General features: G+C 33.1%; 1 protein-coding gene across 1 annotated transcript in view; it reads left to right on the top strand.

Moving 5' to 3' along the window:
* Nucleotides 1-24,731, top strand: part of KYNU (kynureninase) — a 156,300-nt gene extending 131,569 nt beyond the window's left edge. Inside the window, exons 11-14 of the mRNA XM_072613189.1 lie at nt 7,043-7,095; nt 11,557-11,642; nt 17,583-17,813; nt 23,377-24,731. Of these exons, the coding sequence (XP_072469290.1) occupies nt 7,043-7,095; nt 11,557-11,642; nt 17,583-17,813; nt 23,377-23,499 (493 nt within the window). The 3' untranslated portion in view covers nt 23,500-24,731. The remainder of the gene's footprint in view (nt 1-7,042; nt 7,096-11,556; nt 11,643-17,582; nt 17,814-23,376) is intronic.
* The last annotated feature ends 1,467 nt before the right edge of the window (nt 24,732-26,198 follow it).

Genomic DNA, 26,198 nt, shown 5'->3' with positions numbered 1-26,198 from the left:
CTCTCCCTTTCTCTCATCTCTCTCTGTCTCTGTCTCCTTTCTCTCCCTTGCTCTTCCCTCTTTTCCCTCTGCTTGGGTTAAATATCAAAATGTTAGAAAGAATTTGATAGGATCCTGTTAGGGATTTGGTCCCCTATAAGTTGAGGCTTAATGTTGAGAAGAAATGAGATGTTTGTGGATCATTTAACAACTAACAAAAAGTTTACTTAGCTATAATAAAAAAAAAAAAAAGTTTATGCAACACTTAGATTAATTAGTTGCCCCCTTCTACAAATACTGAATTATGTCCAGTTGACAGGACAGCATATGGTGATTCATGGGCTCTTGGAACATAGGCCAAGTCTGAAGGACCCAAACATCATGGGGGCCAACTTTTCATCTACTTAGGTAATCTGTAAGCTTTCCATGTCAAGAGTCTATCAGGAAGCTGGTTCAACGAGGCACACCTTCAGTCTCAGGTTTCTGAACCCTATAAGTACCAGGGGAAACTTTGTTTCCCTTCAGGCATTAACTGGTCTAGTTTGTATAGCAGAAGGTATTAGAAAAGATCTCATTTTCCTATTTTTGCAAATAGTTTATGTAATATTGGAATTCATTGCTCCTTTGACTTTTGATAGAATTCTGTTGTAAAACCATCTGCTCTAAGAATTCTAGCTATCCTCCTTGAGAGCTCATTAATGGCTTGTTCACTTTCTTTTTTTGAAGGGAGATTATATAAATATATTATAATTATATAAGTTGCATTTATCTGAGTAATAATTTTGTATGTATTTATACATTTAATTTTCCAGTTTTATTGGTATGTAGTGAGGCAAAATAATTTCTAATAATCTCATTTTTTCTTATTTTGTTGCATATAATTTTTATTTTTGATATTGATAGGTTAGTTTTCTTCTTTCATATTTTAATAAAATTAGCTAATTATTTACTGTAAACGGTTTCCTGGTTTTATATTATTAATTCAATGAGGGCTTTTTTCCTCTTTGGTTTCACTTCTTTTAATCACCTTTAATTTTCAGAATTTCTAGTTTGAAGTTCAATTGGGATTTTAAAATTTGGTAAATATTTAGATTTTTAGTTATATGACCAATTCATTGATCTTTTCTTTAGAAATATGAATTTTTCTCTAAGAGCTGTTTTTGGTTGTATATTGTCATTATCTTTAAAAATAATTTTCTTGTTTTTCTTTTATTTGTTTTTTCTCCACTTAATACTATTTTATTTTTTAATTACATGTGAAAATGATTTTCAATATATACTTTTATAAGATTTTGATTTCCAAATTTCCTCCCTCCCTTCTTCCTCTCCCTCACCTCCATGACAGCAAGCCATCTGATATAGGCTATACATGTGCAATCACATTAAACATATTTCCACATTAGTAATGTTGTGAAATAATAAAAGGAAAAAAAAACACAAGGAAGAAGAAACAACCAAAAAGTAAAAATAATATGCTTCAATCTGCATTCAGACTCTTTCATAGTTGATCATCGCATAATGTTGCTATTACTGTGTACAGTGTTCTCCTGGTTCTGCTCACTTCACTCAGCATCATTTCATGTAAATCTTTGCAGATTTTTCTGAAATCCACCTGCTCATCATTCATTATAGCACAATAGTATTCCATTTCAATCATATACCACAACTTGTTCAGCCATTCCCCAATTTATGGATATCCTCTTATTTTCCAATTCTTTGCCACACAAAAAAGAACGGCTATAAATATTTTTGTATGTGTGGATCCTTTTCCATTTTTCTGATCTCTATGGGATGCAGAATAGTGAGGCTGATGGATCAAAGGGTATATACATTTTTATAGCCCTTTGGACATCATTCCAAATTGCTCTCTAGAATGGTTGAATCAGTTCACAACTCTACCAACAATGCATTGATGTCTTTAATTTGTTCTTTAACTTAGCACTATTTTAGGATTGTCATATAATTTCTAGTTACTTTTTAATCCTTTCTTCAAAGGATTTTTATTGAATATAATTTTTATTGCATGTTGATCAATTGCAATGTGCTTAATATTTGTTTTTTAGAATTTATGAGGCTTTGTGTCTTAACATATGGTTAATTTTCATGAAGAAGTGAGAAACAACTGAAAAATTTATATACTCCTTTGGAGTTCAATCTAGTAGCTACTAGAAACCTATCATATCTAACTTTTTTCAAAATTATATTAAGATCTTTAATTTTTGTATTTTTGTTGTATTTTTCTAGATCAGAAAAGGAGACATTGATGTTATTTACTATTATAATTCTATTGCTTTTGTCTCTCTATAATCCTTCATCTTTTCCTATAAACATTAGGCTGCTAACCCATTTAGGGGTGGAAAGAGAAAGAGAGACAGAAGTAGATAGATAGGTGGAAACAGAGAGAGAGAGAAAGAGAGAGAGAAAGAGAGAGAGAGAAAGAGAGAGAGAGAGAGAGAGAGAGAGAGAGAGAGAGAGAGAGAGAATTATTAATGAATATTAATTCAAAATTTTGAAATATAATCCTGGCAAAAACAGGATCTTATCATTCTTATTAAAATTTTGGATTTGTCAGGGATGCAATAATGGTTCAAATTTAGGGAAATAATTAATGTTTAATCATATTAAAAATGAAAACAAATCTAAAAAACACATGCTCATCTCAATGGATACAGAAGGAATCTTTGACAATGTACAATTTTCATTTATGCTAAAAACTCTACAATGTATAGTAAATATGGTCATAAAATGTACCTTTATAAAAATCAAAAACAAGTATTATGTGGAAATATGGTAGAAACTTTCCCAAAAAATAAAAGAAAAAAGACAGTTATTCCTTTCTTCTGGCTACCCTGTTATATAGTTTCGAAAACACTAACAAGAATAACAAGAGAAGAGAAAGCAAAGAAAGGTATTTGTTGATGACATTTTACTTAGAAAATCTTAAGAAATCTAAAGAAATTAATTGAGATAATAGTTTCAGTAAAGTTAAAGTCTCTAAAAATAAACTTAAATAACCAAAAGCTTTGTTTATAATAATAAAATATAGTAGGGAGTAGTAGATAGAAAAGTCCCATTCAAAGTAACTTAAAAATACAACAGTATTTGGGAGTCAATCTACAGTTCACAATCAATACTTGTATAGATTCAATTAGAAAGTTCTCCTTAAAAAAATACAGAAAAATTTAAATAGATAATCAGTACTCATGGCAAGGCCATGATAATATAAAAAAACTAGCAAAATTAATTTCTACTTATAATTATCAAATTATAATTATAAATAATTATAAGTAGAAATTAATTTTGCTAGTTTTTATATTGTATATAATTATGTAATATAATATAATAATTATATAAAATATAATTATAAAAGGGATACTTTAGAGAACTAGTTCATTTGAAGGAAATAGTAATCTTAGATTATCAAGGAAAAAAGGTCGGAATAATGAGAGAATAGCACTTTCAGACTATTTTATAAAGCAACAATAATCAAAACTGTTTGGTCTTTATTAAAAAATAGAAAATTGATCAGTGGAACAGAGTAGACAAAGAAGAATCAGATGTGATGGAATTCAACCCAGTGTTCAACAAAGCTCCTTCACCCCCCAAAATAAATTACTCAGGAAAGAACTCCCCATGCTGTCAGAACTACTGGAGAAAAATAGAATGCAATCTGGCAGAAACTAGGCCTAAACTACCACTTTACATCATATTCCATAAGAAGCTCAAAATAGACAATTGACCAGAATATTAATGATCATATAATAAAATATAGTAGTAGAGCATATACCTTTTATATCTATGGGCAAGAAATGAATTTTTAACCAAATAAGGAATAGAGGCAATTACAAAAGATAAATAGATTATTTTGTTACATAAAGTTGAACCATGTTTACATAAAATTAATGCATCTGGAATAAAAAATGGAGCCATGAGGAAGTGGAGAACTTTGAATCATATTTCTCTGATAACGGTTTTAAATTTAAGATATAAAGACAACTATTATTACCAATAGATAAGTGGTCAAAAAATGTAAAGTTTTCAGAAGAATCATAGAATTCTAACAACCATATAAAAGTATTTCAAATCACTAATAAAAAAAGTAATGCAAATTAAAACAATTGAGGTTTTTACCTCATAACAAATAAATTGACAGCAATGACAAAAAATGTGTAACTCAGGTCTGTCTATGAAGTAGATTTTTTCCTGAATTCATAAGGATTCTGAGCATAAGAGAGGTAATTATGAATGACTTCTGCTGATGCCCTCAGAGAACAAAACTCTCTAACAAGTGCTACAGGTTGAACTCCTAGTTCTGAACTAGGAATGGTCCTTCTCTCCCATGTGGCTCATATTATGTCCTTAAGCCACAAACAAAAAGGTTAGGGCTGAGCATAGTATTAATGAGAAATGATGTAGAATCAGACAAATGTAACTTTAACAGAATGAAAATAAGACTAGGGGAGGACAGGGCTGGCCCATTGTTTCTCTTTTCTTCCTTTAACTTGTTTTCTCTACTTTCTCCTGCTCCTGTGTGAGCCAGCACCTTCAATAAAAGACGCACAGTCATATACACTTCCCAGCTTGCCCATCAAGATAGAGGTCATGTTTCATGGTCTTACAGAAGCAAATTGGAATTTGATCAGTACCAAGTGCTGGTCTGGTATGATGCTGCTGCTATGGCACTTCTATGGGACTCCCTTCTCCTCTTTCTCCTCCAAAGCTCCCCATGGACTTATCTTACCTTTGATCTCAAATTAGTTTCCTCTCTTCCTAAATTGAGAAATACAAATCCCAGAGTATTTTATGGTCAGCCAGACCTTTTCCAGGGGTTATTAAAATGAGAATAATCAATATTAAAGGACAGTCAAGTTTACTAATAATGCATTGTTGGTGGAAATATAACATTAGTATAACTATACATTCTGGAAAACAGTTTTGAATTTGCCAATATATTGGCTAAAACTCCATATGTTTTGACCCAGAATTCCTTCCATTGCTAAATATTCATTTCCACAAAGGTCGATATACATCAAAATATTTAAAGCAGTACATTTTTTTGTGAGAGCAAAGAAATGGAAATAAAGGTTTCCATTGAGTCAGAGTGGTGACAATTGTAGTGCATGAATGTAATAATAGAATATATTCCTGTTGCATAAGAAATGACAATTATGCTAAATACAGAAAAGCATAGAAGGACTTATGTGAACTGATGCACTGTGAAACAAGCAAGAAAACAATATGAACAATGACTTGAATAATGTAAATGAAAAGAATCACAAAATAGCTTAAAAAAAATTAATGTTGCAAAATAATGACACCAAAGAAGTGTGACACCAAAGAAGTGTGACACCAAAGAAGTGTGACACCAAAAAAGACAAATGCTTGCTCTACAGAAATTATACGTTCTTTTGTACAGATTAGGTTCCATGACTATCGGACATAACACATGATGTCAGATTTTTTTACATACTAATTGCTTTTGCTGATTTATTTTTGTTTCTTTTCCCCATTAAAAAAAAAACTTTTTTTTTTTTTTTTAAACTAATTATAGCTCTCTGGGAGGGGACAAGGAGAGGAATGCTTTGGAAAATGTAGGCAATAGCAAAACAAAAATATCAATAAAAATATTTTTTTTAAAAAAAGAAGCAATTGAAGTTTATGCATACGGTCAGAAGAGACTGTACAAGAGTGTTCTATATAGAAGAATACAAAGGAAAAAAGAGATGCTACACATATTAACATAGAAGCAAAACCTGGCAACTGATTGATTATCTGTGGGAGGAGTAAAGTTCAAAGACTTCCAAAATGGCTGTGATAAAAGTAGTGGAGTCACAAAAGCAGCACGTTTAGAAGGAAAGATGTTGAGTTTGTTTTGGATCTGTTAAGTTTGAGCTGCTGAAGAGCCAGCATATGGAGATAACATATTACAAGTTGGAAATGGGGTTCTGCATCCTAAAAGCGGGTCAGGAATAGAATTTATGTGTCAAGTTAAAGGTTTAGACAAAGATGAGTTGGGAGGTGATGAAGAATGGTACAGTGAGATGTGTGTAATGGAGGTAAGAGCTGCAGAAAGCTCAAAAGGATGATAACTGGGGAGGGGGAGGGGAGGAAAGGGAGAAAAAGGCCATTGGTTTTAGCAGGTTCTTCTAAGCTGGGAGGCTTTTATTCATCCAATGATCATCCATAACTAAGTTTTGAGTATCTCATCATGACAAGGTTGTCTACTAAGGAATAGATTTTTTTTTCAGTCACAGTACCTTATGAAACCTTCTGCTAAAGTCTGCAAGAATCTCAGTCTACGTAAGTGAAAGAAGTCTCTACGCTGATGAAATCATGGATCTTTTAAAGTAATGAAACATGATCCATAGGAAAGATTGCAGCACAACTGAACATTTGTTTCATCTACCTTTACCTTACTACAGATTTAGATAGCTTTACCTTTATAAGGGAGCTTTAATATTGAAATGGAAGGATAAACATATAGACTGTGAAGGCAAGAGAAAGTAAAATTATTGCTAGTCATGAAAATAAAATGAGTTATTGAAAGTAATACTCACTGAAAGTATTTAATACTATTTCCTTGGAAAATGTAGAATAGGAATGGAAAAAACTTGCAATATTAATATACTTACATATAGATTTTGCTGTTATTGCACATTGAGATTTCTGTTTAGGGGCTCTGGTATCCAAGTTCATTCTTGCCCTGATCACTTTTATTTTGTGCTTTTAAAATAGAATGTTGAAAGTTATTCTTGTATTTGATTTTACTTTCAGCTGAAAGTCTTTTAAAATTAGTTTTGCAGTATTTTCTTTTCAAAAGGTAACACATATAAAACATAATAATAATGATACCTTCAATATTAATTCCATTTAAAATCCAAAGCAACTCTCCAAATATAAATTGTACTTTATCTTTCTTTAAAGTGTTCATTTCATTTTCTGAATGTTTTATTACTTTTTTTCCTAAATATATTTACTCTTTGGGCAAACATATAATTAACAACTGTGTTATTTAGGGTTTGTTGTCAAAAAATAATCTGAAATACTGCTATTTATATTTTAGGCTAACAGGATGGTTCGGTCACAAACTTGAAACTCGATTTAATATGGATAACAGTAAGTATATTTAAAGTTACATATAGTGTTTATTTTTGCTTAACTTTGAAATTCATCTAGATCTAAAATACACCAGATACAGGCCCTTTGACAATTTAATCCTTTTTTCTTTGTAATTTATTTAAGACAGTAAGGATGCTTATATAACATTTAAATGAAACCAGGAGTTTTGCCTCATTCCATGTAGTCAAACAATACCAAGTGAGGCTTTATCTTCTTTCTATGCTGCCTTTCATTTCCCCAGAGCCACATGGTTCCCCTCATACTGAACATGTATTTACTTACGTGCATTGTACCTTAGTAGACAGATTAGAGAAAGAGAATATATAAGCTATTTAAATGTACTTGTAGAAGATGGTCAACAAGCTAGAACAGATCTTAGAAATCATATAGCCCAATATTTTCATTTTGCCGACTGGAAAACTAAGGTCCAACAATTATACTCCCTTCCTCGAGATTATATAGTTTGTAGCAAAGCAGGCATTAGAAGCAAGAGGTCCTTTTCTGTGGGAGAAGAGAGGGAGGCAGAGCAGTAGCTGTTGGTCAGCCATTTCATTAATGTCTGACTCTTTGTGACCCCATTTGGGGTTTTCTTGGCAAAGATACATCATGTCCTTCTCCAGCCCATTTTATAGATGAGGAACTGAGGCAAACAGGGTTAAGTGATTTGGCCAGAATCACACAGCTATTAAATGTCTAAGGCCAGATTTGAATTTAGGAAAAAGAGTCTTCCTTACTCCAGGTCCAGCATGCTATCCGTTGCACCACCTACCTGCCCCATGCATGGAATGGTAGATATTCCTTCTATTTTCAAAGTGATTTTAAAGCTGTAAAATACTTAGCATTCTTAGCCTTAGCATTCTTAATACCTATCATGATGCCTGCAAATTAATAAATTATTGCTGTTTAGATTATTGTTTAGTCATGTCTTTGTAAAGTAGCTCATTTAGATTCATAGTTAACTATTTCACCATAAATATTTTTTCCTTTACTTGGTATTATTTGACTATATGGAATGAGGCAAACTATTCAGTATATTACCATTGGCTTCAAATTTGAGTATTGGTAGCCATTCATAAAGATTTTCAGTAGAAAGTTTTACTCAATAAACATAATAGTTTTCAGGGAAATTTTAAAAAATTTAAGGCAGAACTAAATAACATGAAAGAAAATAAGAATACGTTACTTAATTCTTTCTAAATATTTCCTGGCATCATTCATTAGCAGTTTTTAAGATGTTCATAAAAAGTCTCTTTCTCAAACCATGTTTAACCGGAGCACAGCTACCAAGTACTTGGGAAACTGCTACATCTTTCAACTGATCTCAGTGTAATTAAAAATATGAAACTGGGATTATAGTATAAGAATCATTTTGGGTTCTAAGGTGACAACAGTATAAAATAGTGAAAAAACAAATACTGATTTTGAGTCAAAGGATCTATGTTCAGATTTAAGCTGTCACATAAATATGGTTTTATACCCAGGCTGCTAGCTTAGAGCCTGCACATAGTAGGTGCATAATAAACACTTGTTGAATTGAATTGACTCTCTAAAGTTGATTATATATCTGAAACTCTATGGTTCTATTTTTTTTTTAAAGTTCAAGAGAGCCAGAATTTGTTAAATAATCCCTAAGATACTGTGGTCATTCTCACTTGGTCTACATAGCTCCTATACTCCTCAGAGAGGAAAGCAAATAATTCTTGTTAGGGTTGGTTTCTATTTGTTAATTTTTACTTTCTTGTTCTACCCCAAGTAAACAAGACTCTTTTAAATATGTCTACAACAGAGGCTTCTGAAAGCAACATACTATTCTATAAAGTTAAGAAATAATGAATGGGACAATGTACATTCACGATTTTCCTCCTAAATCCCTAATCACTCCTTTTGTTTGTCTTTGCCATTTGTTGTTCCATAACATACAAAGGCAGAGTCAAAGGATCTGCCCTTGTCCATTTCTGTCCCCAGATTTTCTCCCTTGACAATCATTTATTCTCAGGGTGTCAACTATCACTACTAGGTCAAAAACTTTCAAATCTATGTCTCCATCCCCAAGTTTTTGAATTCCAGTCCCCCATTTCTAATTGCCTTTTGGAAATGTTTTCCTAGATGTGCCTCAGGTGCCACAAATCTAAAACAAAATTCATCATCTTCATCCTCAAACCAGCCTTTTCAGCTAATTCCGGTTTATAAGCTACCCTATTTGGGAATGGCGATAGCTTTATTCTATGTAGAAAGACTCAACATTTGGAGTCATCTTTGATTACTACTCCCAAGTCCCCCCACATTTTATGGAATAGCAAGTCCTATTAATTCTATTTTAATATCTTTCATATTTATTCCCTTTTTTCTATTTTATTATTATTACCCTAACTCAGGTCCTCAATTTATCAACTGGACTCATAGGCATGCATAGAGCATGCAGGAATGTGCAATAAATATTTAATAACTGTATCTTGGGGGGGGCTCTGTGTATGTGAGGGAGGTAGAGTACACAGAACAAACAAAACAAGAAACAAAAAGCTTTTAAATTTAATCTGCATTATTAACATTTTCTCTATCACTTTCTTAAGTCTGGACAATCAATAAAATAATAAATCAAGCCCTGATTTATAGCATTTACCAATTTCCATGAATATTGAATGATTGGCTGCATTGAGCTGGTATGAGCCAACTCTAGCACACCAAAGAGTGTGGGACAAGTTACCTGGCTCACACTCAGTCGTTTTCATGCCTAGAGGATTTTAAAAGATTACCCATCTCCTTGCCCTCAGTCTACTGCCACTCCTACATACTGTTCCAAAGTGCTGTATTTTCCTAATGCAGAGCTCTAATCAGGTTACTTATTTAATCTTCAGTGATTCCCACTGCTTATAAAATAAAGTCTTTATTAAACTGTTAGCTTGGAATTCTAAGCCCTCAGTGATCTGGTTCTACTTTACCTTTACAAATGAGAACGTGAGGCAAACAAGGCTAAAAGACCTGACCAAGGTAAATTATCTTATAGTTAACTCTTTATATGTTTTATTCCCAAAAAAGAATTTCTGGCTATTAAGGGTGGGGACTATTTTCTATTTTTGCCCTTGTACCTTTCAATGAATTGCACAAAGTGCTTGCCCATTTACTTTCTTCACGTCTTCTCTGTCCCGACCAACTTTACTATTCATGACTCTCTCAACTTTTCCTGCTGTTTTGGGCTTCATCATTCCTTGATATTTTCCAGATCTTTTCCCTCAATGTCTGTATTGGCTCATGGCAAACCAGAAATCACACACACACACACACACACACACACACACACACACACACTCTCTCTCTCTCTCTCTCTCTCTCTCTCTCTCTCTCTCTCTCACACACACACACACACACACACTTTATCTCTGCTAACTGTCCTTTCAGATCTAGCTACTTGTGTATCTTTATGATCCATCCAACTTGAAATGCTCTCTCCTTCAGGTCTCTTTTAGCACTTTATTTGTACCTCATATATTCTTATCATATATATTTTGGATATTTGTGTCTATGTGTTTTGTCTGCTACAAGATTAAAATTCCATGAGAGCAAATACTGTGTCTTACTAACCTTTTAATCTGGCAGTGCTTAATAGTATATATAGCAGGCTCTCTCTCTCTGTCTCTCTGTCTCTCAGTCTCTGTCTATATAGACACATTTATGCATACATACATATGTTTATATATGCACATACATACGTATATGTACATGTGCATGTGTATTTCTATAATTGTTGAATTGAAAATTGATTTGGATTAAGTTAAATTTACATGGTTTAAAATGTAAAGTAGGTTAAAGGAATTAAATTCTATGAAATAAAAAAATACAAGTTGTTTTGTTTCAAAATTTGATCAGTCTAGTAAGTCTAGTATTTTTTCTGAACTGATTTTTTTCTCCCTCTTTTTTATCATTTTTTTTTATGCCACACATAATTATTTCCTGGATAGGAGAAGGCGAGACATATTCACAAGTGAAGGTGATGTAAAAACAAAAGACAGCAATAGATTTTTACAAAATTATCATGCATTATTTTTCTATTTCTACATATACACACAAATGTACACACATGTACAAATCTTATCTTCCTGACAGAAAATTTCTTGACAATGTAATTTGGATTTCATATTTCTTTATTTTTGCCATAGTGCCTAACACACTTTTATACATAATAGAAACTCAATGAATTTATTAATTTGTATGAATGAAACCCATAATGAATTGGACCAAATCTTTTGACTATTCATCAGATTATTTATTTCTGTGGAGACTAAGTAAAAGTTTATATAGATACTCAAAAATTTTTGAATAGTGCTGAACAAACTAACAAAATATATTTCACAAACTCTAAAAATAATGAGTATATAAGACCCACTATTTTAATGGCTACCTTCATGAATAGCCTTTTCTTTGTCATATAACCTTAAAAGTGTCATAATGTTAATTTTCCAGAGCTGGACTTAATCCCAGGTGTCAATGGATATCGACTATCAAATCCCCCTATTTTGTTGGTTTGTGCGTTACAAGCTAGTTTAGAGGTAAGTAATTATATATATAGTGTTTGTACCTTATTTTACCAACATATTTAACCTATTCTCTATTTTTGTCCTGTTATAATCAGTTTGTGGAATCACAAGAATTAAACATATGTTCAGTGAATAGGTTTAATTGCCCAAAGCTCTTATTTGCCACTATATATCACTTGTAAGGACCTCGGTTTGTAAAACCCCAGTGTTTGTTCATTAGATGGTGCTTATGCTCTTTGCCAGACTGAAGAGATTTTTTGTTTGTTTTGATTTTTTTCTTTTTAATGTTTGTACCCATACCTACTTAGTCTCTATTTGACCAAAGGACAAAGGTCTTTGACAAAGGACCTTGGATAAATGTATTTGAAAACACCAGTTTTTAACTGAATTACTTATTCATAAGCTCTCATACTCTTTCAGAACATAATTCAAGATTAATCTAAATAGGAACTTTATTCCTTATAATGACTTTTTGATAGAAGATCCCTTGTAATACTAGGTATAGTGAGGCATACTTGAAGAAAGAACTCTTACTTGGAGATTTTTCTTCAGACTTCCCCTAACAAGAAACTTACTCCTAGACTTTTCTTCAAGTTTTCTTCCAGATACTCACATTAGAAGTCTTTCCTTTATGAAGTAAGGTCTAGCTTGTCTTTCTCATAAGAATGTACTCACCTTTTCTGGAATGTGGTAATTTTATAGCTTCCTTTTCCACCACCAGTTCTACCAGCCCGAAACTTTACTTCCCCTATTCATAATGTCCACTTTCTTGAATTTTTAAGAGCTCAGCTTTTAAACTTAAATTTTTAAATTTAAAACATAAACCACCAAAGAGGTATCATGTCAGTTGGCATCATTTCCTTCCTTTCAGCTTATTCTTTCTCTGGTCTCTAATTGTGCTTCTTCAGATGCCAAGAACTATTCTAACTGAGTTCTTATTTAAATAGATATTCTTTTCTGAGAGCATTTAAAAAATATTCTCTAACCATATGTAGCATCTAAGGGGACCCACTCAATCCAACCTCCCACCTCACACATTGAGCAACCCAGAAAAGCACCCCAGATTTAAGGTACTTGTTAGGCCTTCAGTCACTCAAAAAACTATGGCTTATGCATTTTGGCTTTTAACAGTTGGACGGAGAATACAAAGTAAATGAATGTGATGATATAACAGTCGTAAAAGTAAGAAAAAGCACTTCTCTCACAAAATTAAGGATCATATTCAAACAAATAAATTTGTGGTCAGGAGGAAGAATGGGAATGGACACACACATAGGAAACACACAGAGCACTTATGCGGCCATGGGCTGGGGGCCATGAGAGCCAGCTCCCTACTCGTTTAATGTAGTTTATTGCCAGATGACATATGATACTCTATATGTCATCTGATTGCTGGAAGACATAGCTCTGCCAGACATGGTTTTGAAGCTTCTGTCTGATTCTGGTTTCTGATTTCAGCTGGTGTTCTCAGCTCAAGCAAGCTCTCCCTTCTCTCTTTTAGCTTAGAGGCCAAAGGTTTTCAGGAGGCAAACTCTTCATGCATTCAACGTCAGACTAGGAAAAGTCCTTAATTTCTTTTACTCTATCATCTGTAGTACCTACTGTGAACTCTGGGAGACCCTTGCTCTCCAGAAGAGGAGTCCTTGTGAAGTTATTTTGGAACACATAATATCCAGCTCAGTACAACTTGAAGATATTGTCTTTTTTTCATGTCTGGAGGCAAAATCTCTGATAGGGTGAGAAGGTTTTCCTAACAACAGTTCTTGATTGCCAGTTTTCATTCCCTCCAAAATCATTTTCAGGAGCTTCCCTTTCAAGAAAAACATTAATAATGGCAGTCTGGGTCTCAGGTTCCAAGTTTTTTCAATCCTAGTCTCTCACTCCCAAGATCCTTTGGTCTCCCATGCAAATGAAAGGAAGACAGAAAGGATGTACCAAAGGGAAGAAGGCAGGAGCCATGTCTCTACCTTCCTAAATCCTTTCTTTCAAAATGATGTCTTTCATCTAGCATGTTTGCCATAGCTCCCAACTTTCCAACCTCTGCATATTTGATGAACTTAAGTACTTATGTCTTTGTCTAAGTTGCTGATAAAAATGTTAAACCATGCAGGGTCAAGTAGAGAGCCATGAGCTACTCCACCATAGCGCTGACTGTGAACCGTTAACATTTACCCTTTGAATTCTGATTTCTGAGTGCATTATCATCTAATTCATATTTCTCTATCTTCTTTACAAGAACACTATCACATATTTTATATTTAAAATTGGTAAAATCTAGGTAAATTATATCCTTGACCAAGAGGTTTCAGTAACTCCCTATTATATTTAAGATAAAATACAAACTCTTCTTTCACCATTTAAAGCTTAACCTAGCTTTCCAGGCTGAGTTTCCATTACAAAACTAAACACACTTCTGTTCCAGCCCAACTTACCTCCTCAGTGTTTCCTGTACTTGTTCCATTTCCTGCCTTTGTGTTTTTTCAGAGGCTGACAACATACATCCCTGGAATGTTCTCCTTTTTACCTCTACTTCTATGATTATTTCACGTTCATCAAAGCTCATCCATAGTGCTTTCTTGATTGCTCCACTTACTAGCGTTCCTCCTTGTCACTTTAGTAGAGAGAAATATTCTTTTAGGAGGTCAGTAACTGTGGCTGCTGAGGAGGCAGGTATTGCAGTACTTGCGAAAGCAGTTACCTGGACACATCTTTACAAGAGTTGTTTCCCTGGATAATGGCTTCTTCAAGGAATTTACCTGAGAATGAGAGTTGGAGATAAGGACAGTGGCTAGGAGGGAATGCTCAAATCATTTGAGGGTGAAATCCTCAGATGGAGGGGAGATCTAGTTGAGATCAGATAACATGAGTTTATATGTCATAGTTAAACGATTTTCTCTACTTCCATTCAACACATGAATAAGTCTGTAGGAAGCAGATGATAAGAAATAATCTAGAGTTGCATTTTGTCAGAACATGTTCCAGATAGGACCATGGGGCAAGGGTTTTGAGATTAAAGCGTTAGCATAGAGTTGAACTGGTTTGCCAAGAGACACAACAGAAGTGATGACCAGGAAAAGAACTGAAGAGTTAAGGGAATGGGGGTTATAGTAAGAATAAATACAGGCTTAGGAATCCTAAAGCATGGGGAAAGATGAAATGATAAAAATTATGATTAAAGAATTTTGGAGTTCATGGACATGGAAGGGAAATATTTGAATCTCTAGTGCTTGGCCAAGTGTATGTGCATAACAGGTACTTAATAAACAATTAATTTAATTCTGATGGGTTTAGGAAGACAACTATAAATAATCATGATTATATATTAACAATGCAGCTTTTTAAAAATAGCTTTCTTCACATTTATTTGTAGAGCTGTAAGAGCAAGAACCTTTTTCAGTCTAAAAATAGTATTTAAATTCAATCTTAAATATATCCTTGTATTCTTTGAACATTATTAATTAAATGTTCAAATTATATATCTAATGGTTCTTATATTCAATGCACTAAAGTAGACACTAAATTATCATACAAAAATTCTGGAACTTCTAACTGACATACAATAATTATTATGCAACATAACATGCCTCTTTGAAGAACATCACCATAGTGAAGTAACTTAAAAGTCCTAGCTCATTGGAGTCAGCCAAAATATTTAGAATCATTGGATTATGTATTTAGAGTTAGAAAGAATTATAGAGGTCATCTACTCTAACCCCTTTATTTTACAGTTGAGGAAACTCAGGCCCAGAAGCATTAAGTGACCACATGGGAAATACCCAGGATAGGACAGGTTTGCCCAATCAAATGACTGGGATTAACAGTTGGCCAATGAAGACAGGTAATCTGAATAATTCAGAAGAAAATTAGCAGTCTAAAATTCAGTTCAATGCTAGAAACATGCTAAGCACCTCCTGTGTGTAAAAACCAAGCATTATAGTAATATAATAGTAAATTTAAGGTTTTCAAAGCATTTTACAAATATATCATTTAATCCTCACAGTTATCCTTTGCTATTATTATCTTCATTTTAGGTGCTTTTATTATTTCCATGTAGATAAGGAAACTGAGGCAAAGAGAGGTTGAATAACTTGCCTAGGTCACCCAGCTAATAAGTATCTGTGGCCAGATTTGAATTCAGGTCTTTCTGGATACAGATCTAGTGCTTTATTTATTCTCCACAGGTCCTCAAGGAAATTCCATCTAATGTTGGCAGAGGGAAAGAGTTGTTAGAATATGAGTAACTAAGGCAAAGATATCAGAAAACTGAGGGGTTTCAGAAAGCATGAGGAAAGGAGGCTTCTAAGGTTCAAAGATGGGAAAAGATCACAGCCTTGTCTAATTCTGGCATGTGAGGGCGAGGCGAGGAATTTTATCTTTCATCATATATTTTAGCTTAAGTATTTTTTTGTATGTGATTTTGATTAAATATAGCAAGATATCTAATAAAATCAAAACATTAACTACTGCTTTATTTATCTATCAAAATTAATTAAAATATTGTAACTTCTGATTCAATGAAGCCAGAGAAAAGGATAGAGATATTAGAATTACTGACGACAGTTTTACAGGCTGGTGAATGTTTTTTCCTGGATGTAGTTTTAGAATCCGGGTGGAAAGATGACTGAAGCAGTCCTCAAAACAGCCACTCTCTCCATGGTAGAATTGCAGAATGCATTTTTTACATTTCCAAGTAACTTCATTTTAGGGATTACATGCCAATATAAGTGTAAATGAAAATACGTTTGTTGGGAATGTTTTGGGTTCTAGTTCGAAAGATATTTTTAAAACTGTAAGCAATGTTTAATTTTAAATTATCCAGAAAGAAGTAACTTTATAAGTGAACCTTTCCAAAGGCAAACACTGAAGGCTAAACGTCACCAAGTGAGCCTCTCTTTCCTCCTATGGATAATGATACAGGGGAAGGACATCAAAGGACACTACGATACATTTTGCTCCTTCTGAAGTTCATTCATCTAATATATTTTTAAACTTGGCTAGACCTTAAGAGATAAGCTAACAAAGCATGTCTTCTCTGACCCATACTGACCTACACCAATCTGTGTATGTCCCTGCCACTTATCCTTTCACCAGAGAACTCAGGCATCAGGAGCCCATGTGTTCATACTCAGGCTATATTTTTTCAGAGCAAGATGTTCCAATTTCCCCACTAATATTTGTTTTATAATAAGGAACCTGTTTTTTTCTGTCTCAAAAGATATAGACAACTGCATTTTTTTCCCCATCATGAGACTGTTATATAGAAGGGGAATAAATATACATCCACCTAAGACAATAATGATTTTAAATAATAGTAATCATATTCTTTTTTGCAAATGAACATCACATTGTGCCTCTTCTCATATTCTTTAATTAGAAAACAAAATTTAATTTTAGAGACAACTTTCCAAATCATTGAGAGTCATAGAATTTGGAGCTGAGTGGGAGCTTAGAAATGACGTAATCATCTTGTGGATTAGAACATTGTAGAGGCTCAGGGAGTTTGGGCTGCTAGCTAAGAATAAAGCTAGGAAGGGAAAGATCCAAGTGGTTTAGTCCTTTGGTTTTTCAAGATATTTTTAATATTACACATTTCTATTTTCTAACATACTTTAATGATCAACAATAAAGGTCTATAATTGATACCAGAGTAGCACTTATTCTAAATTATATAAAAGACAAAGAATTATGTTAACTCATTATTCTTTTCTTCTTTGCACAATTGGAATAATATTTTCAAAATGTTATGTGTTGAACAAGCAACTCCATCTCATTATTACAGGGCACGTGAAATGAGGGTATTTTACTGTGTTTCACAAATGTGGATGATCTAAAATGTGTTATTGGAAATAGTGAAATTAACATGTTATCTGAGTATGGCTTATGTTGTTTTTTTTTTTTTGTCTTCACATTTCAGTAATAAATTATTTATCTAATTGTTTTACTTTGGGACAGATCTTTAGTCAAACAACAATGGAAACATTAAGAAAAAAATCTATTTTGCTTACTGGTTATATGGAGTACCTGATCAAGCACTACTACAGTAAAGATAAAGGAGCTCCAAGTAAACCATTTGTCAAAATAATGACTCCCTCACACATAGAGCATCGAGGATGCCAGCTAACACTCACCTTTTCCATTCCAATGAAAAGCGTTTTTCAAGAACTAGAAAAAAGAGGCGTGATCGTAAGTTTCTCTCTTTTTTTCCTTTCCTTTGAAGCTGTTTGTTTACAGGCTATATTTTGGTGATTGATACAATCTAGATTTCATAGTCTTGTCACATTTTGTATAATATACTAATCAATCAACAAGTATTTACTATATTTATATTCATGGGTATTGTACTGGTAGCTTAAATTGCTTTATAATTTCAGCAAAAAGAAAAAAACAAACGTATATGTTTCTATGAAACAGAATTGTTTGTTACTGATTCTCTTTGAATAAGGGTAGGAGTTTTGATAAAATGAAATGCATTTTCTATCAGTTTCTCTCCATTTCTTTTTAATACCTAACACATCTTCTTGCACATAGTATTATTTAAATATTCAAGATATATTTCTGCAAAAGTATTTATTTATTTAAATTTTATTATACTTTATGCTATCAACAGCATACCTTTAATAATTAGTACCAACACTGCATATGTTCTAAATGATAAAAGAGATAAATAATTTTATTAACTTATTAGTTTGTTCTTCCTAGGACTAACCTAGAAATATTGAATATTTATTTTAATTCTTTTATAAACAGAAACAGGAAGCCAGACAGTCAGAGGGGAAACACTTTCTACATCTTGGATAAACAAAAATGGAAAGGAGGTCTCAAATAACAGTCAACAAATGCAATTCAACATTTATTTACTATCTACTATGCTTAAAACATTCCAGTCTATAACTAGTTGTAGAGCTTTACTTTGTTGGGTCAGATGACTTGTGTAGAATCTCTCTTTGGTCTGCTGCAGTTTTCCCCTTTAGCCATGTACCTAGAGGCAACCTCCAATGACTGGGATGCTAAAAACTAGAAGCACTAGAAAAGATAGAACTTTTGCAGGTCAATCTTCCCTGACTCTGGAAGACATGGGAGTCAGAGAGAGAGAGAGAAAGAGAGAGAGAGAGAGAGAGAGAGAGAGAGAGAGACAGGCAGAGAGACAAACAGAGACAGAAAGAGAGAAAGAGATAAAAGATCATTGTTCTGTGTAGCCCTTCAACCTCAAGCCCTACTGATCATTTTTATGGCTAAAGAAAAGTTCCTTGCACAGTAACAATTCTTCACCTAGCCTGACAAAACCATGGGTATGTGGGGGCACAATCTGAAAATCCTTAGGTAACTCTCCCCTTTACAAAAGTTTGAGAAATAAATGTAGAGTTTTTATTTGATCATCATAATACTGTTGGTAAAAATACAAAATGAGTATCTTGTGGAGTATTGATTATCATCATCATTATTGCTAATTAATATTATTAAACCAAAGGAGGGGGAAGAAAGCTTTGATGCTTGGAATCATAGATTTCCTAAATTCATAAAATCATGGAACTTTGAGCTAGAAAGAACCATAAATTCTAGTTCAGCACCTCTTCTCCTTGACCCCAGGCTCATTTTAAAGACAAGGGAATGGAAGACAATGTTAAGTGTTTTGTCCCAAGTTAAACATATAATAAATTGAAGAGCCAAGAACAAAACTAAGTTATATAATCCCAAAGGTGGTGCTCTTTACTATATACCACATGACAACTATGTCTCAGGAAGAGAATAACAATAATTATTAATAATATGGAATATTCCATTTTTTTACGAAAAGTTGAAAAAAGAGTTACCTTATACTCTACAATAAAAGATAGAAGGGGTAGAAGCTTAGTTGAGTTCTTACTCCCTTAGCTAAATGTACCTATCATCTGGGCAGAAACTAAGCTCTAAATAAATAGATTTAAATATTTGCTTGAGCAATATTTTTAGAAATCATTCAAGTTGAAAATAAGGATCCGTCGTACTTTATGAATGTGACATTCAGCTATTAATCTTAAAGTGGAAATATAATGGCATAGAAATCAGAAAGCCTGGGTTCAAGTTTCAGCTCCAGTACTTTGGACTTGAGCAATCATATTATATATGAGTCTTTATTCCTTCATTAGTAAAATAGAATAATAAATTTTATGCCAAATGAATAGGGTTATTTTGAAGGCCAAATAAGTAGAGGTTGTGAAAGCGCTTTGTAAATGATACTACACACACATAGATATACATATATATAATATTCTAGTATAATGTATTTATAATATTGATCTTTGAAAAGAATGTATATACATATACATATATATGAAAATTTATTTCTCAATATATAGTAACACTGAGAAAAGACATTAAGGAAATAAATATTTATTAGTCTCCCTTCTAAGACTATAATCTTTTTCAAAATTTTAAAATATATTCTCTCTTTCTCTGTGTCTGTCTTTCTGTCTCTGCATTTATATGTGTATATACATACATATATATGCACACACATACATACACACATATGTGTAAATTTTCTCATATATAGTTTATATAAAATTTCTCATATGCTATATATAAATGTTCTCATATATTATTATATATACACTTTCTCATATATTGTCTCTATGTATGTATGTTTGTATGTACATATATATATACACACAGATATATAGATATAGATATACCTTGTACCTAACATACAGTATGATACCAGGTGTTCTACTGTATCCTGATCAAAACATACTCAACATTAAAGAGGAAATTTACTGTTCTTCAAACATTAACTTGTTTTTGCTTCAGTTTTAAAACAGTCATGATACTCTCTTGGCTCATAAGATTTCTAAAAATAATAGAGAAAGGTCATCATATTATAAAAATATTTTTTAAATTTTACTACTGAACATTGAAACTTTTTATCACAATTAGTTCAGAATTTATGCAACTTATAGATAAAATATTGCTACTACTAATAATATTTAAAATAAAAATAATGTAGTGAAATATAATAAAAAAGAAATTTTTCACTGTTAGCCATTAGAAATGGAACATAATAACTTCTCAGAATTTTAAATTCATAAGTAAACTTATCAGATCAATTCCTTACAATATTTTTTAAAACTCCATTTCTCAGGGTGAAGATTGAACAAATTTTTTCATAAACAATCCTTCCCTTTTCAGTAAGAACCAGAGAAATAGTTATACTTACTTTTTATTAAAAGTCATTCTTTTTTTTCAAAAATGTGTGCTGTACTTTATAATGTACATGAGGGGAAAAAAATTTAAAGACAACAAAGAAAGACATTTCTTTCTAGATGATATCTTAGCCAGGAATAGTGGATCACTCATCATCCCTTCTGCTTGGGGAGGCTGAGAATTGAGCTCAGAAGTTCTGAGATGCTGTAGGTTTAAATTGATCATGTGCCCATACTAAGTCTGGCACAAATATGGTGAGACTTCAAGAGTCAGGAGACACCAAGTTTCCTAAAGAAGGACAAAACCAACCAAGATTGGAAGTAGACTAAGTCTGTCAAAGTTTTCATGCTGGCCAGTAGTAGAACTGGGCTTGGGAGTCTCCACTGTACTTCCAACCTGAGTAAGATGGAAAAAAAAAAACAGAAAACAATACTCGATCCTTGCCTCCCTCCCCAAAAGTGATGGCCTAACCCCTATTTTTTTGCTTCATCTTATCTGTGACTTATAATTAATAAAGTCCATTTCAACCATGAGACATGTCAGTGACTCTGATATGTATAAAGGAATATGGAAACCACACAAAGACTTTTTAAAAATTGTTATGTCTAAAATAATGTGGTATAATAAAAAAAAAAGTGCTGGATTTGAAATCAGAAAATCAGGGTTGCAGTCCTACTTCAAGTACTTAATACCATTAGGAACATAAACAATTCACTTAATTCTTAATGTCTCCGACCTTCAGTTTCCTCATCTGGATGCTACCACAAGGTTATTTTAAGAATAGCATTTTGCAAAGCTTTAAATGTCATATAAATTTGAAGAATTATGATTATTTTGCACAATATTTCTTAGGGTGATGAATAACAGAAATATGAAAAAATCATTCCATGGAATAAAAGGAGAAAATTTTAATTACTGGAAATACCACTGATATTCTTAAATGACACCCAGTGCCAATAGAACCAGTTCATTTGATCAGTTTAAACAGATCAATTCACTGAAAACAGCCACATCTGTTTTTTCAAATGAAATGATTTGTTATTTGACTTGTTAGTTCAGTCAAAGAGATTCAATTTCATTAAGTCTAGTCTAAATACAACCTGAGTACTACTCTTGCATTAAATAAAATTTTTACCTTATTTTATTGTGAAACTTTCATATTCTGGGAAGATTAATAACCTCACTTGTGAACTTGAGGAAAGAAATTGAGAACATTGTAATTTACAGAGAATTATTAGTATATGCTTTGTTTCATGGAGCACGGAATTTTTCATCCTCTTAAGTCTTTCATACCACATTTCCACAATATGGAAGACAAGAACAAGACTATTGAAGACACTAAAAATGTCAATACATTTATTTTCCTTTGGGGGGGGGGGGGTAGGGGAGGCAATCTGTCTTAAGTGACTTGCCCAGGGTCACACACCTAGTGAGTATATGAGGTCATATTTGAACTCAGGTCCTCCTGACTCCAGGGCTGATGCTCTAATCACTGCACCAACTAACTGCCCCAATATATTTATTTTCTGGTTAATAGTTTCATTGAAATCATCTTGACCCATGATTTTATCAATGTGGGGAACTCTTATTGTAGAATCTCCCGCCATAAATTCAAACTAAGAGATTGTAATGTATAATCTTAGAGATTTACCTGTACCCTGAGACTTAAGGGACTTCTTGGTATTTACACAGCTATAACATGTCAGACATAGGACCTTACTGTAAGTCTTCCTGACTTTGGAGCTATCCTTTTAAACACTGCCATATTGCTTTTCAGTAGTCTCATCGGTTAGTCAACAAATATTCATTAAATGCCAGTTGTGTGCCAGGCACTGTGTTAAATGCTAGGGATAGAAATATTAAAGACAGTCCCTGTCCTCAAGGTACTGACAATCTAATGGGGAAAGGTGACACAAAAAGGAAACTGAAAAGGTGGGGGAAGGGATAAGAGGGGAATTTAGTGGTGGAGGGGAATGGAGGAGTGTAGTACAATGGATTACAGCAAGGTGGGAGATGAAGAGATGGTTGGCCTGGAAACCCTCTTTAAATGGAGACTTGGGGGGAGTTCTTTGCTCCACTCTACCCAAAGCTCTTCAATCAGAAAAACAGAGGGTACTTAGAATACTAGTAAGAGTAGTACCAAGGCTGACATAATTCCAAAGAATGAAAAGTTTCCTGACAATGAGTTTAAATGATGACAATTTAAATAAATCTTTCCAATAGCTCATAATAAATGGAGGCAAAGCCTGTTTTGTAGATACTGTGAAATATGACTAAAACCAGTGAGGTCAGAATTGAGGTGGAATAAAAAACTATGTGTGTACATTTTATCTCATAATAAACATATGAGAAGCACAAATCAGTATAAAAATGGCTGTGAAAAATATTTAGCTTTTATAGAATTCCCTACTGAAAAAATGTATGTATTTAATAATGGCAGTTTACATGCTTTTATGGTAAGTTTACCATAGCCTTAGATTTTCTGGGATTATTTCTATCATCTCTTAGATAGACACAGTTGAACAATGTAAGACAATTATTCTTTTTTTTTAATTCTTTTTTCCAGTGTGACACGCGGGAACCAAGTGGCATTCGAGTGGCTCCAGTTCCTCTCTACAATTCTTTCCACGATGTTTACAGATTTATTAATGTTCTTGCCTCTGCAATTTCTGCAGCAAAACTAAAATGAACAAACCTATTTTTAGCCCAACAAGCCTAATTATATTAGTGTCTCTGCTGTCACTTCCTGGCTATTTCTGATTCTAGCAATGTGGTCCTTTAGAAGTGATGGTGTTACATAAAGCCAATTATATGGAAAAGAAAAAAATGTGTTGGAATTTTTGTAAGAGCCTTTTGTCATCCTTCTTAGGAGAGTTAGTGTGCTTGCTTATTTTATTGGGCCAGGGAGAGGTTATCTTTTATCTTTGTTTAAAATGTAGGTTTGTATTGCCTATAAGTCAGATGTTGCTATTTCACATCCAGTAAAATATTGTGAATTGATTTCAAAGACAAGCTGAGAGATAGTTTTAGTTGTTTTTTAAGTCATCGACTTCAATTCTGATAACTATAGAGCTTTTATTTCAGAAGTATAGCTTTAATTCCAGTTTATCCAAGAGGTAATGGTCAGTATGTCTTTTGATAGCGTTGATACAGGCTCAAGCACTTTAGCAATAGCGCTCCTAATTTCAAACTAAGGAAAAGGAAGTATGCTTTCCACTATGTGCCCTTATCTCTGTAATACCTTTTCCTTCACTGCTCATACTGTGCAATTCTGCCTTTTAACTTGATCATCCCTTGACCTCAGTGTCCAGAAAAGACATGAAAATAATTGCAAGTCTATTTTTCCCTTTCAGTATCTATTCTACTCTATCCTTAAAATGGATTGGGGGTTTAAAAGCAAGAAGGGTGTGGAGGAAGGGGGTGAGAGGAAAGTGAGCCTGAAATGTTTCAGGCAGAAATTGTGGAGGTTGGGAAATGAGCATACTCTTGCTCTGTAATTCCCAAACAGAGCCTCTCCTGTGTAAATTGCCTCTGATTCTTATCTCTAGTGTACAATACTGGATGCCATAATTAATTTTTTTATGGATGTTGAAGAATACTTCATATTCATGCAAGAAGGTGGAGAGGGGTGGAAGAAGCAATGTTCTGGAATGCATCTTCATAGGTCCTATTTTAACAAGCTTGACTGTACTGTTCTGCCCCAAATGGGAAACAATTCTTAGTAGCAATCAATGAAAAGAAACAGGTTCTGACTAGGTGCTTGACTTCAAAATAGCTTTTGCAATCATTGTCACTATAAGTTTGGGCTAAAACTACATCAGTAAGGTTGGAAGAGTCTTCAGAACTTGCAAATGAGTCCTTTGCTACCTCACAGTACTTTATGTAATTTCTTAAATATTATAAAATTTGACATTTTCATTCCTTCATGGCACAAATTGTTTTCATTGTAGTAGTGATTTGTTTTTGGTTTTTTTTGGGGGGGGCGAGTTGGTTAGGGATGGGACTTGACTGTTTTTTTAGAGAACTCTCAGTGTAGAAGCTCATTTGCTCACACAAAGTGTTATTTCCTTTTTTCCTTTTAGTCTTAGAATTTCCAACTAAGAAATTGTTATTTATTTATAATTACAGGTAGAATTTGTCAAAGGCAGGACTTGAATTCATCTCTCTAAATTGAAATCTCTAACTAGAATTCATGATTATGAATCTGATCTTCTATTCACTATCATACATACATACATATATATATGTGTGTGTATATATATATATATATATATATATATATATATATATATATATATATATATATATATATATATATATATATATAAAACCTGTGTATATGTGTGTACTAATGTAGTACATGAAGGGGAATGATAATGATAAAATATAAAAATGAACAAAAGCTTAGGAAGAACTCAAAATATAAAAGATTCTAGGATATAGAGATGTAGCTATCTAGTCTAGATTCCTCATTTTATAGAAGAGAAACCGCCAGAGACATCAAGTGATTTGCTCAATTAAGTAGTGTGGCTGAGGGACTTAATATCAGGTTTCTGACTCTATATATGGTGCATTTTCCAAATGTCTATTAAATGAATGAGTGAAAATGGATTATACAGTTCCCTGATTTCTTAAAGTCTATTTTATTACTTCAATGATATTTGAATCATACTTTATTAAGCACAATATACTTTTTGAAAACCCTTTCCTCTTGATAAGGAGAATGTTTGTAAATGTTTATTAACATGCTGTGCTGTAATTTAGGGTTAGCGTCAATGACAGTTCATCTGTAGCATTACACATGTATAATATTTCATGTTCTCTACAGTCAGTGATCCCAGAATGCTATGCTATTTTAAGCGGTAATTCTTGTGCTTCCTTCTATAGAGCTCTATCATTTCAATTCTTAATATACCTCATTCTCTCCTATTTTACATATAGTCATCTAAGTAAGGACCAAAATTCAAAAGAATCCAATACGCAAGCTGTTTTTATAACTTTTTATTTTGCTGCTCAGAGAGTTTCTATATCAGATAATTCAGGGTTCATGGCTATAGAGGTTCATGAATATATTCTGAGAGATTGTAGGTGTCAGAAATCAGGTCACTGTACATAAATAAAGAACATTTCATTATACTTCAGGACATCATCTCTCCAACCAGTAGTTGAGCCTATGCTATTAGATGTTAGAGCTACTGGTTTAGAACACCAAATTAATGTAACCAGTTTGATGAGTATGTTTCCTGTGCAGACCTCTTAGCTATATACTGCTTTATAGACATAACCTAATTATGGCTAGCCACCTTGCAAATGTGTGCCACTGGTCACTGTGTCACAGGTAGCAAGTAAAAGGAATAGGATGCAAGATGAACACAAACCCATCATCAC

Source organism: Notamacropus eugenii, chromosome 5, assembly GCF_028372415.1.
Source record: "Notamacropus eugenii isolate mMacEug1 chromosome 5, mMacEug1.pri_v2, whole genome shotgun sequence".
NCBI classification, from domain to species: domain Eukaryota; kingdom Metazoa; phylum Chordata; class Mammalia; order Diprotodontia; family Macropodidae; genus Notamacropus; species Notamacropus eugenii.
The sequence above is the reverse complement of the archived record's forward strand: the minus strand, read 5'-3'. Positions and strand labels throughout refer to the sequence as shown.